The 15,852-nt window shown below is 45.6% G+C and overlaps 1 protein-coding gene and 1 non-coding gene across 2 annotated transcripts in view; both read right to left on the reverse strand.

Moving 5' to 3' along the window:
- Window positions 1-15,852, reverse strand: part of IPO7 (importin 7) — a 106,665-nt gene that overhangs the window by 35,596 nt on the left and 55,217 nt on the right. Inside the window, exons 14-18 of the mRNA XM_033927917.1 lie at window positions 13,554-13,719; window positions 12,844-13,004; window positions 9,848-9,976; window positions 7,690-7,756; window positions 7,475-7,600 (exon numbers count right to left, since the gene is read on the reverse strand). Coding sequence (XP_033783808.1) covers window positions 7,475-7,600; window positions 7,690-7,756; window positions 9,848-9,976; window positions 12,844-13,004; window positions 13,554-13,719 — 649 coding nt within the window. The remainder of the gene's footprint in view (window positions 1-7,474; window positions 7,601-7,689; window positions 7,757-9,847; window positions 9,977-12,843; window positions 13,005-13,553; window positions 13,720-15,852) is intronic.
- Window positions 12,597-12,777, reverse strand: LOC117352421. The gene has a single exon (XR_004537681.1). It is a non-coding gene; the product is annotated as a small nucleolar RNA SNORA23 (small nucleolar RNA).

Raw genomic sequence — 15,852 nt, forward strand, 5'->3', positions numbered from 1 at the left:
TGGAAGGCGGAAATCGCACTAAGATGGACACGCACCGAAGTGGTTTTCAGGCCAGAGCGCGACAAATGGAATAAGTAGTCCAGAACCGAGGGTACCGGGGCCGATACCGGGTCCAGGAGGAAAGAAGAGCACCAGGTGGAAAACCTGGTCCATTTCTGCGAATAGCAAAGCCTCGTCGAGATCTTGCGGGAGGCTTCCAGCACTTCCCTCACTGATTGAGACAGGTCCGGAGGGGTCAGGGAACAAGAAACCAAGCTGTCAGGTGCAATGACTGCAGATTGGGATGTAACATGGATCCTTGATTCTGAGATAGCAGAGAAGGACCGACAGGCAGAAGAAGGGGTTCCCTGGCGCTGAGTTGGAGCAGTAGGGAGAACCAGTTCTGACGCGGCCACCGAGGAGCTATGAGAATCATCGTGGCCGTGGACGATCTGAGGTGTACCAACGTTCGCATGATCAGAGGGAAAGGAGGGAATGCATAGAGGAACTTCCCGTCCCAATCGAGAAGGAAGGCATCCGCCTCCAGACGATCCCGCGAGTACATCCGAGAACAATATAGTGGTAGTTTGTGTGCCTCCGGAGAGGCGAACAGATCTACCTGTGGCGTTCCCCAGCGAGCGAAGACCTCGTGCAGAACTGCTGAGTGTAGAGTCCACTCGTGGGGTTGCAGGAGTCGACTGAGTTTGTCCGCCAGACAATTCAGTTCCCCCTGGATGTAGACCGCCCGGAGGAAGATGTTCCGGGAGGCCGCCCACTCCCAGAGGCGAAGGGCCTCGGAGCAGAGGGGCCACGACCCCGTTCCCCCCTGTTTGTTCACATAGTACATTGCTACTTGGTTGTCCGTGCGGACGAGGACCACCTGGTCCTGTACTACGTGAACGAAGGCTCGAAGTGCTAGGAAGATGGCCCGAAGCTCTAGCACGTTGATGTGACAGCGACGGTCCTCCGCCGACCACAGGCCCTGTGTGCGAAGACCGTCGAGGTGGGCTCCCCACGCGTAGTCCGAGGAGTCCGTGGTCAGAACCTTGCGAAATGGGGGAGTGCGAAACATTAGTCCCGTGGACAGATTTGAAGAGTCTGTCCACCAACTTAGCGATTTCCGCAAAAGCGGAGTCACCGAAATGAGGCGCGACTCCGGATCGCACTCCTGGCGCCATTGTGATGCGAGTGTATACTGAGGGATCCTCAGATGCAGCCTCGCAAATGGCGTGACGTGTACCGTCGAGGCCATATGGCCGAGCAGCATCATCATGCGCTTGGCCGACACCCTTGGTAGTTGAGAGACCTGGCGGCTCATCCGTACCAAGACTTCCAACCGTTGGGTCGGAAGGTAGGAGCGCAGGCGCACCGTGTCCAGCACCGCACCTATGAATTGAAGAGACTGAGCCGGCCTCAACTGAGACTTTGGAAAGTTTATCTCGAATCCGAGGGTTTGCAGGAAGGCAATAGACTGTCGGGTCGCTGAGATAACCTCCTCCCTGGTCGGGGCTTTGATGAGCCAGTCGTCCAGGTAAGGGAACACGTGGAGCCCGCGAGACCTCAGGGCTGCCGCCACTACTACCATGCACTTCGTGAATACTCGTGGGGACGCGGCCAGGCCGAAGGGCAGGACTCTGTACTGGAGGTGTAGGTCTCCCACCTGGAATCGTAAGAATTTTCGGCAGGTGGGGTGCACCGGGACATGGGTATATGCTTCCTTCAAGTCGAGGGAGCACATCCAGTCCCCTTCCTCCAAGAGAGGATACAAGACCGGGAGAGATAGCATTCGAAATTTCTCCCTGGCCAGGCATTTGTTGAGCTTCCTGAGGTCGAGTATGGGGCGCATGTCCCCGGTCTTTTTTGGGACCAAAAAGTAACGGGAGTAAAATCCCGTCCCCCACTGGTCCTTGGGGACCGGCTCGACCGCCCGAAGCTTCAGGAGAGCTTTGGCTTCGGTCAGAAGGGTCGGTAGTTGCGACCGGTTGCACCAGGCTAAACTTGGGGGACTGTCCGGTGGTGAGGACACAAAATTGAGCGAGTAGCCTTCGGAGACGATCCGGAGCACCCAAGCGTCTGAGGTAATCGCGGTCCATGCCTTCCGGAAGGACCGAAGACGCCCCCCGATAGGAAGGGGTTCTGGTGAAGGTGCGGAGGGGAACCCGCCCCGTCCGCTCAGCCCGTCAAAAGGAAGGCGCGGGCTTAGAAGGGCCCTGCGCCGGGGCTTGGGTTTGTCCCCCTCTGCCTCGTTGAGACGAACGTCTCGGAGGCGGTCTTGAGAAGGACGGGGTCGACTTCTGGGGGTACCGGCGCGGCGGAGGCCGGAAAGGTTTCTGTGGCGGGGGCCTAGGTTTGGGGCGGACCAGGGATGCTAAAGAGCGTTCCTGTTCCGACAACCGTTTGGTCGCCGCCTCCAAAGACTCGTCAAATAACTCGGACCCCACACAGGGCAGGTCTGCAAGACGTTCCTGCAGGTTTGGGTCCATGTCGAGGGTGCGAAGCCAGGCCAAGCGGCGCATGGCCACTGCGAGGGCCGACACCCTCGAAACCAGCTCAAAGGTGTCGTACACTGAATGGAAAAGGTACAACCGCAATTGAGACAGGTTGGACATAAACTTATCGAATCCTGCTCTTTTGGAGTCCGGTAACGAGTTCCGATATTGAGGAAGGTCCTTCACCATCCCACGCAAGTAGGAGGAAAAGGTGAAGGAGTAATTTAGAACTCTGGTGGCCATCAGAGTGTTTGAATAGAGGCGACGGCCAAACTTGTCCAGGGTCCGCCCCTCCCTGCCGGGTGGAACCGCCGCAGAAACCCGTGAGGGCTGTGATTTTTTAAGGGCAGATTCCACCAGGAGGGACTGGTGGGAGAGCTGCGCCTTATCAAACCCTTTCGGGGGAATCGTCCTATACTTTGATTCCATTTTTGACGGGACAGACGTGCCTGTAAGAGGGCTCGACAAGTTCTTCAGCCAGGTCTGCAGGAGGACACTGTTGAGAGGGAGTCTAGGTACCTCTCTAGGGGGAGTGGGAAGGTCCTGTTCCTCTAGAAATTCCTTGGAATATTTGGAACCTACCATCAGGTCAATCCCCAGGGCTTGGGCCATGTCCTGGACAAAAGATGAGAAGGAGGACGGCCTAGCCTGGGGGGACGGGGTTCTCGACCGTCCCACCGAGGAGCGGGGGGAGGCCTCATGGGAATACTGAGGATTCCTAACCGATCCTGAATCCCAGGATCCTCTCTCCACGGCCCTCGAGGGGGAGGGTGAAATCATCCTCCTAGGGGAGTCCCTGGGGGAGGATCCCGGGGTCCGTGGGGTCCTCTCCCGTTTCCTCGGCGAGGCGGCGCGGGAAGACTTTCCCCGAGGTGAGCGGAGGAGCCTCGGATTATCGAGGCGCAACTCCGACACCTGCAGCGCCTCGCCCCCGAACGACGAGGAACGATCGCGCCGAGGCGAGCCCCGGGGTCGCTTAGGCTTCCTCGATCGGCGCCTCGTCCGAGGTCGCCTCGAGGGCGAGGCGTCCGGGGAAGATCCCGAAGCCGAGGAGGAAAGTCGGCGCACTCTGCGGAACTTTTCTTTTGGGCGGACACTGCGCTCAGGAGGCTCCCCCGAGGTCGAGGTCCGGGGCGGGGCCGAGACCGAGGTGGACGGGGCCGCAATACCCGAGACCGAGGTCGCCGAGGCCGGGGCTCCCGAGGTCGAGGGAGCCGAGACCGGGGCCTCCGAGGCCGAGGGCGCCCCGGCCGAGGTCGACGTCGCCGGGCCCGCAGCACGCTGCAGCACTTCCAGGGCTCCCGACAGCTCCGATGAGATCAAGGCTCGAAGGAGATCCTGGAAGGCCGGAATCCCCACGAAGGTGGGGAGTTCCGAGTCCGGGGCACACTCCCTGGAGGGCGACCTCGGTCTCGAGTATTCCCTCGGGGTGTGCGGAGTCGAGGTCCGATGCGGGGCCGGGGTCGACCCACCCGCTTTGGCCTGACTCGAGGATGGCTTCTTTGCTGAAGGGGATGGAACAGAGGACTTACCCGAAGCTGGCTTCGATGACGACGGCTTCGAAGATGAGGGCCGAGGCGACGCCGAGGCCCCCGAGGACGCCGAGGCCGAGGTCAAGGCCGGGGCCGAAGCCGGGGCCGACGTCGAGGCCTTGGGCGGCGCGTCGACGGCGAACAATTCCGCCATTCTGGCCTTACGGCGACGGAGGGCCCTGTTCTGGAAGGTAGCACAGCGATCACACGAGGCTGTTGGATGTTCGGGCCCAAGACAGACAATGCACCACCGGTGAGGGTCGGTGATGGAGAGTAGTCTCTCACACCGGCTGCATTTCTTGAATCCCGTAACAGGACGGGACATCGACGAGAAAAAGAAGAAGGCCGGGAACGACCGACGTTCCCCGGCTCAGGCTTCCGGGAGCCCCCGGAGCCCAACGAAAAACAATTATTATTTTTTTTTTTTTTTTTTTTTTTTGTAAGACGGACGAAAAATAAAGCAGCACCGCGATTAATCCGATCAATAAACAAACTAAACGCGGCAGCTAGAAGGCAAAAACACTGGAGCTCAGATCCACAGGGCTTTCTTGCTCCGCGGAAAAATTTGAACTGAGGACCACGAGGTGGGATGCGCCCTCTAGTGGGCAGAAGGCACGCACATGCGTGGTGCAGTGTGCAAACTTGAAACTTCTAGCAAGTTTGCTTGAAAAGCTGTCCGCGCCGGGGCTCCGTAGATGACGTCACCCACATGTGAGAATATCATGCCTGCTTGTCCTGGGATAACAATGATTAGACGTTACAATATTTTGCTAATGGCTCCCAAATCTCCTGAAATTTCTTAAAATTCCCTTTCTGAATGGCTAATGCTCTTTCCATTTTATACATATGACACAATGAATTCCACCAAAAACTATAGTTAAGCCTCTTCCAATTCCATGTAATTTGTTGTATGGCGACTCCTGTCATTATTAATAAAAGTCTGCTGTTCGTAGATGATATTTGACTTTTAGCTCTCATAGACATGCCAAATAACACAGCATCATAAGATTATGCCACTGGATTTTCCAATAAACAATTTATTTGGCCCCATATTGAATTCCAAAAAGCCAAAATAAGTGGACAATAGAATAAATGATCTAAAGTCCCTACTTCGAGATGACAATGTCGTCCCTCCTGCCGCGAAAGCAGTTTCGATCTTTGCTTGCCGCGTATTAGCCATGATACTCAAATTGTTACCGGAACTTCGGGGAAGAAAAAGGCAAAAGATACTATTTAAATTTCCTGTCTGTTGCCCGGGTTAGAGGAGCGCCGCAGTTATACCTCCATCTTGTGTGCCAAGCCACACCCCCCATGCATATTCATTGGGGAACATCCTAAAAACCAGACTGACTATATATTGAAGCTTTCAGTGCTTCCCAAGCTTTTCTTTCGACCATTTGAATCCTCTGTGTCCGTGCTGCTGGCTCTAGAGGTTTGGTGTCTCTTCAGCTTGAAAAGGTTGAAAACCACCTATTTAAAGGAAGCATCGTTGTATGCAATTCATGTATTGGCTATCTGTGCTCTGCATACTGGCAGTTAATTCCTACACCATGATGAACTTATGCTGTTATCTATGAAGGAGAGAAAGCCCCTTCAAGAGTAAGAGCCACTGTGAGGTGTTGAGAGTTGGGCTTGGAAGTCAGTCAAAGTCAAAAAAGTTGGCTTTTGTGAAATACAAAAAAATTTCAAAAAGAGAAGCACAGAACAGAATACCAGATGAAATTGAAAGAAGTCAATAGAGAGATACATCTGGCGAAAGCGGAAGAGCAAATGGCTAGAAATATAAAAAAGGGTGACAAAATTTTTTTCTTGTATATTAGCGAAAGGAGGAAGGCAAACAATGGAATTGCGAGACGGAAAGAAGCTTCAACCGCTATGTGGATACCAATGAGGAAAAAGTTAACTTGCTAAACAAATACATCTGCTCTGTGTTCACAGAAGAAAATCCTGGAGGACTGCGATTGGCTGGCAAAGTTACACATGAGAATGGAGTGAATAATGCAACATTTACAAAAGAAAGTGTTTATGGAAAACTTGAAGATGGACAAAGCCATGGGACCAGACGGCATCCCTCTCAGGATATTGAGGAAACTCGGAGATTCTGGTGGGTCCACTAAAAGATTTGTTCAATAACTCCTTATAGACAAGAGAGGTTCCACGGGATTGGAAAAGAGTGTATGTGGTCCCTCTTCACAAAAGTGTAAGTATAATGAACCTTTTAGATTTAAAGAAAGCCAATCAATCATCCTTTTGTGTAAGGTGTAAAATAGTGGCTAATTAATTCATCTTGAATTTTTCTTTTAACAATTTAATTCTTAAAGATATAGTATTTGCTGCATTCCTCTGATTTCTTCCGAAGTAGCAAATATCTAGAGCAAAAACCTCAATTTCATTCACACCATGGTACCTCATTTACAGCATTAATTATATGGAGCAAATAATCAATATCAACAGAGGATACAGACAGGCCTCAAAAGTCATCGATTCTGAACAGGTGGTCAATCTTTTGTCCACCTCCTCTAAACATCCATCAAATTCTTCAGGAGGAGAATTTGGCATTTGCTCAGAGGAGGTGAACAAAAAGGCTGGCCTTCTGTTTGGAAGCAATAAATTGAGGCACATCTGTATTCAATGTTATTATCGATTATCCACTTGCCTGCTGTGCTTCCCTGCTCTTTTTGCTTCTTCCACACTGTATTTAGACTTATCTTGTCTTTTTCTCTCTTCTCAGTTAATTTTTGTTCTATTCTTATAGCTCGCATTTAATTTGCCGCTCAAGGCTTTTTGTAACAAAAAGGGGAGGGGGGATTTCTATGCTTTTATTATAATTTGCTGTACTATTTTTCAAGGGCAGAATATAAGAACTGAGAAAAATTGTTTTCTACATTCTATTTCTAAGAAGCTGTGTTATATACTTTTTAAGTCGTGTCCTATGAGTAAGTTGGTAATAAATCTTTAATGCAATTTGTTACACCTCACCCTGCAGTAAATTAAATAGCAGAATAACCATGATGTTTCTGCAGCACAATATACAAGTCAACATGATATATATAGTGCTCCCCCGAGATTCACGGGGGTTCCGTTCCAGGAACCCCCGCGAATCTCGAAAAACCGCAAATACGGTTTTTCATGGGGGAGCCTGAAGAGGGCAGCGGGAGAGCAGCCAGAGCGCCGCGAGTGCAGGAAATCACTCGCGGTTTGCTCCGACCACCTCTTCCTGCACGGTTGGGCCTTATCCAATCAGGAGTTGCGTGTCAAAGCAGCTCCTGATTGGATAAGGCCCGACTTCGTGCAGGAAGAGGCGGTCGGAGCGAACCGCGAGTGATTTCCTGCACTCGCAGCGCTCCGGCTGCTCTCTCCAGCCTCTCCCGCTGCCCTATCGTTGTTGGCGGTTCGCGGTCCGAAAATACTGCGAATGACCAGGACTGCGAACCGCGAACAACTGGGGGAACACTGTACTATGGATAAACATACCGGTGAAGTAATCAAAGCCATCCTGCTGGAAGACTTCAAATACCAGAGGCAGAAGCTGCCACATCTGAGGAGAAACCTGCTGGCAGGTCAGACTATGAGCCAAGGAAAAGATCTCCTCATAGAACTCTGAAACACAAGAGGTTAGGCGTTAGCCCTCCGCTAGTTTTCACAGACACTTTAAACACAGAAGAATGCAGAAGAAAAAGGAGTCATACCTAGAACATGCTGCTGTAAAACTGTCCCAATCACTTGCAAACAGATTCCTTCCAGCTGCTGAGTAATCTGTAGGCAGAATAATATTTAAAGTTGTTGGGTATAATAGATGTTATACTGGTTAACTGGCAGACAGGTTTCTGCAGAAAATGAAGCTTTCAAAAATGAAGCTAATACAGAGAACATGGGCACACTCAGTTCTGAAAGGAGGGGAGGATTAAGCAGACTTCTGAACATCCACAAATCTCACAACAGTTAACATCTCCTGCTAGACTTGGCCATATGTGGCCACAGGATACTGCTGTATGTTATCGATAGAACAGTTGGAAGCTTTACCTCTATTAATTTGGACAGAAATTATAACTACGTCTGTATGCTCAATTTCAATTCCAGAGTTAGCTGGAATTAATGAAGGTAACTTGATTTGTCCAGTCTATGTCTCTCCATGTTAATGTGTCATTATACTAAACACATTTTTATAGACTGCTACATATCTACAGTATCACAGGGATCAGAGCAGTGTACAAGAGTGTGTATAAACATCAGTACATAAAATAATCAACAGATTACAACATTTTAACAAGCAAAAATCAATAAATTGACAGCTGCAAAATAAACAAGTTACACATACATTATAAATATAAATAAAACTAAATCAGTGAAATTAAAACATTCTTGTTAATAAACATCCTATTATAATCAATATATTAATTTCATAAACAACCATGCATCATTTTTCAGAAGCCCAGTCAGAACTGGGACTGCAACCTCCAAAAAGCACCTTGTTCAGCAATGGGAGCATACACATCGACACCTTCATAAATAGATAACGACCTTCCTTATCTCGTACAATGTCTTTAACCACCGGAGATATGGAATTAGCAAATATTAGAGCCACTCCATTTGTTTTTGCTTTAACTCTGTTGGATGCAAAAATATTTTATATTTCACAAATAGTGGTATCAGTATTAGAAAATCTAAGAAACATTCAATCATTCACTATAAAATAAAAGAATGATACCAAAAAGCCAAAATATCAAAAGCAGGAAGTGGTAATGGTGGGAAAAACCTCATACATGGAGAATAGCATCATCTGGTGTCAGTATATGCTATTCATATTACTCTCGTTTTAATCACAATTAAAAAACCACCAGCCACCTATTAATCTGTTTTTTCTTTTCTCGTCTTTTTATAATCTTTTTTCTATAATCATTCAGTGATTAAAGAAAAAAAGATTATAAAAAGAAGAGAAAAAAAATAAAAAATAAAAATTAATAGGTGTCTGGTGGTTTCTTGCCTGTGATTAAAATGGGAGTACTGTAATATGAATACCATATGGTGCTTTTTTTCCACCATTACCACATTCTGCTTTTTGATATTTTGGCTTTTTGGTATCATTCTTTTATTTTATAGTGGATGATTGGATGCAAAAATATATCAGGATATTTCCTGTGAGAAAAATATTTTTCACAATAGGATAGCAAATGCATTTCCTGTCTAAATCCCACTGATAATTTTAACCACTCTGCTTCTCTGAAAAATAACCGACATTTCCTAGAAGAATTTAGACCCCCTTGCGTTAATGAAAATGCATACCTGTAAATTAGAAGACATCAAATACAGTAAAACCTTGGATTGCAAGTAACTTGGTTTGCAAGTGTTTTGCAAGACAAGCAAAACATTTTATTAAATTTTAACTTCATATACAAGCAATGCCTTGAAATACAAGTACATACAGTATACACACATCACAACTGAGCCGATGGTTCTCTCTCCGACACTGCAAGAGTGTAGTGACTATTCTAAACGAGCGAGGTCTTACATTACGAGTACATACGGTATACACGCATCACATCATCACAACTGAACCGATGGTTTTTTATCTCTCTTTGACGCTGCAGGAGTGTAGTGACTGTTCTAAATATGTGAGGTCTTGCAATACAAGTACGTAAAGTATTTTGTATTAAAGTTTGTGGGTTGTAGGTCGAATCGTCTGAGTTTCCATTATTTCCTATGGAGAAATTCGCTTTGATATACAAGTGCTTTGGATTGCAAGCATGCTTCTGGAACTAATTATGCTCGCAAACCAAGGTTTTACTGTATATAGAAAGCATGCATTCTGGAAAGCAAACTTTGTAAAGACCAGAGAGAAAGGCTGACCTCTTTATGATCTTCTACTACACTGAGCAGAGTGTCGATGGTATTCAGAATCCCCATGGCTGTCACTGCCTTATCGTCGCTGCCTTCTTCATCAGGCCCAGTCTGGATCACTTGATTGAATGTCATTGCCTTTACAACAAGGGGGAAATCAATGTCCATTTGTCATTCATACATTGGAGTTAAACTACAACTTGTGTGTCTGATGACGCAAGACCATTGCTCCAGGTACGTTAGATAGACTGAGCCCACTAGGATAAGACAGGGAAAATGCTTGAGTACCTGATTGCAAACCGCTTAGATAAGCGGTATATAAATACCTAATAAAATAATGATAAATAAATAAGTAAGTAAATGGAATGACTAAAAACAGGTACAGGTACGATGACATGTAACGAGTCCAGTGAGAGCTGAAAATGGAACCTCTGTGGCTTTGAAAGCTCATATATATCAGTGCATTTGGATAATTGCACTGATTCAATAAACATTATCAGTACAAAGAAGGAGGATTAGCCATGAACTTTAGTAAACAGGACTTGTAAAAATTGTTTCTCTTTAAAATGGGCCATAGGCGATTCATTTAGTGCTTGATTTTAAGCATACATAAATAATCCAAATTCATTTTATGCTCTGAATTCATGTGACATGCAAATTCTGGCTCTATCATTTGCTACCTTCACTGTTGTAGGCCAGAGGGGGGGAGGGTGTCACCAAGACTTTAGGTTGAATGAAAGTGACTAAACTGAATATATAACTACTCAATTCAGTGGGCTAGTGTCAAAGCAATTCAATAACCAGAGAATGTCTCATGTACAAGTGCACACAATTTATATCCACTGTACATCACTGAGTACCATTTCTAGTAGTACTTGCAATTTATAGTACCTTTGCTATGTAAAGTGATGCATTAGATTTATTCAATATCAAAACTTTAAGTTATTTAGACAATAACGTTGGACTATAAAGTTTGATCTCCAGATACTAAACCTGTCTTCATTTTAAACTGCAAAGTAGATATACTTTTTACTTGGAAACCCAAAGCAACGGCAGAACTGATCTTCAAGTACAACTTAAGCAGATATTCAATAAGTGTGCTTCATTCCTGCCGTTTATCTATTTTTCATTACTAACACACTATAGCAGTGTTCTTCACTAAATTGTAACTCGGGGCAATTTTGGATCCAAGTGGTTCAAAGAGAGCACATGCATATCTTCTCGTGTGGGGCCTTGATACTGACCAGTGTGTGCCAATAGCATCCCTACCAGTCTGTCTCTTTCAAATGCTGCCTTACCTAGTGGAGTCGGATGATGGCAGCGACCTCGGTGAGTTTTTGATATAAGCAGCGGGATAAAGAGATTAGTATACGGTGAAATGGGTAGAAGAGATGGTTGGACATGACTAACTGGTTACAACTCTCTTTTCTTTACTGTGCAGGGAGACCCTTGATAAAGCACTTTTTTGTGCGAAACATGTCGGGTCAGACTCCCAGGTTTTGGCTGGAATTGAGCTAAGTACTTTTGCACTTTATATTTATTCACTTTTATAATATTTAAATATTTATTGAATTAAGGAAAGATATTAATAAGCACTTGAATGGGCAGCCAATGATGAGGCACCACATAATTCTTCCCGCGGTTGTGAGATAAATACAGCGGTGGAGTGGTGGGGCTGAGGCGTCCTTTGAAAACAGCTGGAGACGCTGATGAATGTGAAATATATCCAGGTCCTGTTTACTTTAAATTTGTTACCTAGGCTTATGACACCAGTCCACTTGTACTATGTGTCAGCAGTCTCTCTCTCAATCTCACCCTGTCCCATCATTCTCTTCTGTTGCCTTTCACCACCCTCCCCTCATAACAAATTAATGCAAATCACATTCATCAATACAATGAATCGCAATACAAATCTAACACACATTCATCCAAGAGCCTGGATAAACAAATAGTGTCTTCCATTTGTTAATATCACTCATTTTCCATTTGGAAAACAAATTCAACTGGAAACCCTAAGATAGACTCTGATGTGCACATTTCCCAAAGTTGATACATTACAATTGCTAAACTTTAAACATGCTTTTTTTCTACTTTTGACATGTGGGCACATTTTCTACCATATTAGCCCCACACTCTGTTTTATTTATTTATTTTTTAACTTTCCTCTCTCTCTGTCTGTAGAAGCTCTTTCCTTCCTGCTCTCTTCATCAATCCCTAAATCATCATGTGCCTCTCACTCAAGTCTCCAAATCTCTCTCAATTCCCAGCTTTTACTTAGTCCACACTAGTCTTTGAACTCAACATATGTTCCTAATCTCCCTTCCATCCTAACACTCAGGCTCTACTATTCCTCTTCCCCCATTTCAAGCCTTGCTCTCCATACCTACACCCTGCATCTCTCCAAATACAATTCCTATGCAGCAACGGAGAGACTCCATGAGTGATCTGAAGGTGGGCCTGGACAAAACTCGCCACTCTTAAAATATGTCTATGCCAGGTACAGTGGGCCAGTGTCCAATCCAATTTTTCAACTCACTTATAGGATCGGTTTCTCACCACATGGGAATAGTTGTCCCTGGTTCCCAAGGTCATAAAGGTGTATCCTAGGAATGAAGCCTGGTGCTTCCTTTACTCTCCCAGCACCAACTGCAACGGGTGAAGGATGGCCCAGAGCATGCATCAGCACAAGAACAGATCATCACCTTTACATTGCAAAAGGCTAATAAAACCCAGATAGGGTTTTGAAGAAAGCCAAATCTTATGTCTGAGAATTTGGAGGCTGGCCAGTGGTGGGGTATGTCCAGAGACAGCACTAGACCAGTACTATGATCTCATGTTCATCTCTGGCCACAAGTTTAGTGTGAGCTGTACGGTCTGAATGCAAAACACAAGCAGACTGTACTGCTAGACACAGATTAATGCTGTGCACACTGTGTTGCAGCCATTTCTATTTTACGAACTCCCTGCTTAGTTTTAGAGAGCTCACAGACAGAAGGTCAACTTACCAAATGCTGAGTCATTTCCACTGCAATTGGGGTAACCTCCTCACTGTACTCGCAGATCATCTTCTGAATCACGTTGGTAAGATCATCATTCTCTGTCTCTCTTATAATCTGAAGAAGGGCCTGCATAACAGGCCTAATGAACGGTGTAATGAATTCCTTAGCTGTAGGAGAAATAAAAAGCAGTACAACTTGATGTAGTGGTAGAAAAAGCAGGGTCAAGGTCAATGTAAACATCTTCTCTCTTTAAAACCAAATAAAGGTGAAAGCAATCAATCAGCCGGCCAGCAGAAAAATATGCTCCGACTTCATAATTCAAACAAAAACTCTTTTTAAAAAAACTTTCTAACATCCAACAGAATTAAGACATCTTTGACTGGGCATGGCTGAGGAACCCTGTTCTCTTCACTATCAGTTCACTTTTAAGGGCTTTGTAAGATCAAGTCTATAATAAAAAATGTACTAATTTCAAAACAAATTTGTGGCAAAGGTTAAGGCTCACTAGGCAATCATACTGGGATTCTACTGTTTCGTGTGTTAAAGAACTGTTATCTACAGACACTAAATAAAACCTTACCCTCTTTCTCAGAGGGGCACTTTTCAGTAGGTTACTTAAGGGCTATGGCTGCCATGTGTTTCTGTGCAGTGCTCAAGTAGCATCTGATTTTGGACCTGAAATAGCATAGCCTTAGGATGTACTGAATCACACATACCATTCTCCTGATTGCTGATCAGAACCTGGAGAGCTATGGCAGCTTCAACTTTCACAGGCATCTCCTGGTCATCAATTAGACATCTTCTGGTCAGCTCCAGGGCAGTCTGCAAGTTCTGATCATTCTTAAACTTTATTTCACAGAAATAATGAAGGACCCAGCAGGCCTGCAAAAGGAAGAAATATACCTGGTTACCACAGTAAGAGGTGCATAAAACCTCACAAAAGCATTCCTGACAAACAGCAAATATTTGAAAAAGATTTTGAAACACATTGCTGAATTTCTTATTAGGGCTACATTTTTGATTATAAATTTTAATCGCCATTAATTGCGAGATCAAGAGAAGCTTATCAGCATTTCTGCTCAGTGTCCATCTCTTTTCCCTCTCCTCTGCCACCTGTCCAACATCTCTCCCTCCCATCTTGCCCTTTCACCTCTCTCCGTTCTGCCCCTCAGTAAAAAGCTGCATGGAAACGGGGGCAGCGGGAATCCCCTCCACACTTGTGGGGATGGGTTGTCTTTGTTCGGGGTTCCCCCTTCTTCCGGCACTGGGTTCCCTGTAGACCCATTCAATAGCTCTTTTCAGGCTGAAGAGCAGTCACAGAGAGAAAATCTGGACTGGATTCTGTCAGCCCAGCCAACATTTCCTGTTGGCCTAACCAATGTCAGCAGAGGCCTATAGGACATTATGTCAACTCTGAAATATCGATGCAGATAGACCCTAAATGCTCCTGCACAGAATCCACATATATTAAGCATCCAGCCAGACTGTATTGTTTATCAAGAAGGTATGCTACCTGAATGGGACAAAGAAGCTAGACAGACTAATTCCATCTACCATTCCTGTAAGTGTCACTCCTTCCTTATCAATAAAACTTACCATTGTTTCAAACCGTTGCCAAATTATGAACAGAAACATACTGGGAAATACAATAGATTCTATTTTTAGAATAAGATTCCAACCTATAAAAGTCTCCTCCTCTCTCTCTGGACCCTTGTTTACCCCAACCCCCATCTTCTCTCTTTGCCCTCACAGCACCTATTCAGGAACTTGTCTTTTCTCTCATATTCACAAGAGCACAGAAGCAACTACATAATAGAATATCTTTATGTATCTTTCTAATAAACATTGCCTTTTCTGAAAATTTAGCCTCTTTCTGCACAATATATTCGTTATGCAATCACTCTTGGATGTCATTGTCATTAATTTCATTTCTTATTGAACCTCCTGAGGATATTGAACCCGGGACCTGGCAGATTGTAAAGCCGCCGCCTTACATATCGTGGGCTTGTCTGCTGCAACACCCCCCTGCAAAACATTACAGATTCCTTCTGCATATGGCAAACATCCATTGGAATACTACCCACTTGTCTAGAATGTCTCCCCTATTGTACTGGAAAGGAATTTATTGACTGAAATATGTTAGCTTTGGGAAATGTATATAGCAGATGTCTTTGCATTGTGCTCAACAGAAAAGGAAATGCATTTCTCCAGTGTCAAAGTGCTTGCTGACCCTTGCTGTGACTGGTGAGGATACCCAAGCACCACCATCTGAAGACCTCCTCTAAGGCGGCCAGAACTTCCCTCCACCAAGCTTAGCAGTCACTGGCAGCATCTCTAAGTCACTGAGGTGCCAGCATCTGAAGGTTTGTCTATAGAGCTAACTGCTAGTTCTTCGTACTTGTTGAACTGAAGAACGGTATGCATCTTCATATTCTCTTGATAGTTCACAGACCAACATTTGGATAAAACATATGTCTGAGAAAGAAAGCAGGCTAAATGGCACTCTGAGTGGGTGGGCCATTAAGGCTCGTGTTTCTTTATACTGGAAAGAAAATCATCAAGGTAAGAACCTCATCTTTCCTTCCAGTGCAAAAGAGATGCGAGTCTTGAAAAGTTGGACATACCAAAGCATTCCCTTGAGTCTAGATCAGGGCAGACAAGCCTGTTGTTAGCACCAAGGACCCAAATGCCATGTCAAGTTGTGCCAACAAGTCCACTATGTAAAACTTTGTGAAAGTAAGGGAAGTGGGCCATCTAGTTGCCCTACAAATCTTCTATGGTGGGACAGCCTGAGATTCTGCCCTCCAGAAGTCATACTTCTGGTGGATCTACCTTCAGAGAGATCATTATCTAGGAAGTAAGGTCACTCAAAGCACTGCTTCAGATCAGTACAATGAGGTCAAAGAGGATTCTTTCCACTTTTAACAAGGCATATCAAAGGAACAAGACCACTTGATGGGAGGTGTGATCAGAAGTGGAAAAATCTCAGGTGCTAGGATACCCAACATTCACAAC

This window comes from Geotrypetes seraphini, chromosome 19, assembly GCF_902459505.1.
Source record: "Geotrypetes seraphini chromosome 19, aGeoSer1.1, whole genome shotgun sequence".
Taxonomy (NCBI): Eukaryota; Metazoa; Chordata; class Amphibia; order Gymnophiona; family Dermophiidae; genus Geotrypetes; species Geotrypetes seraphini.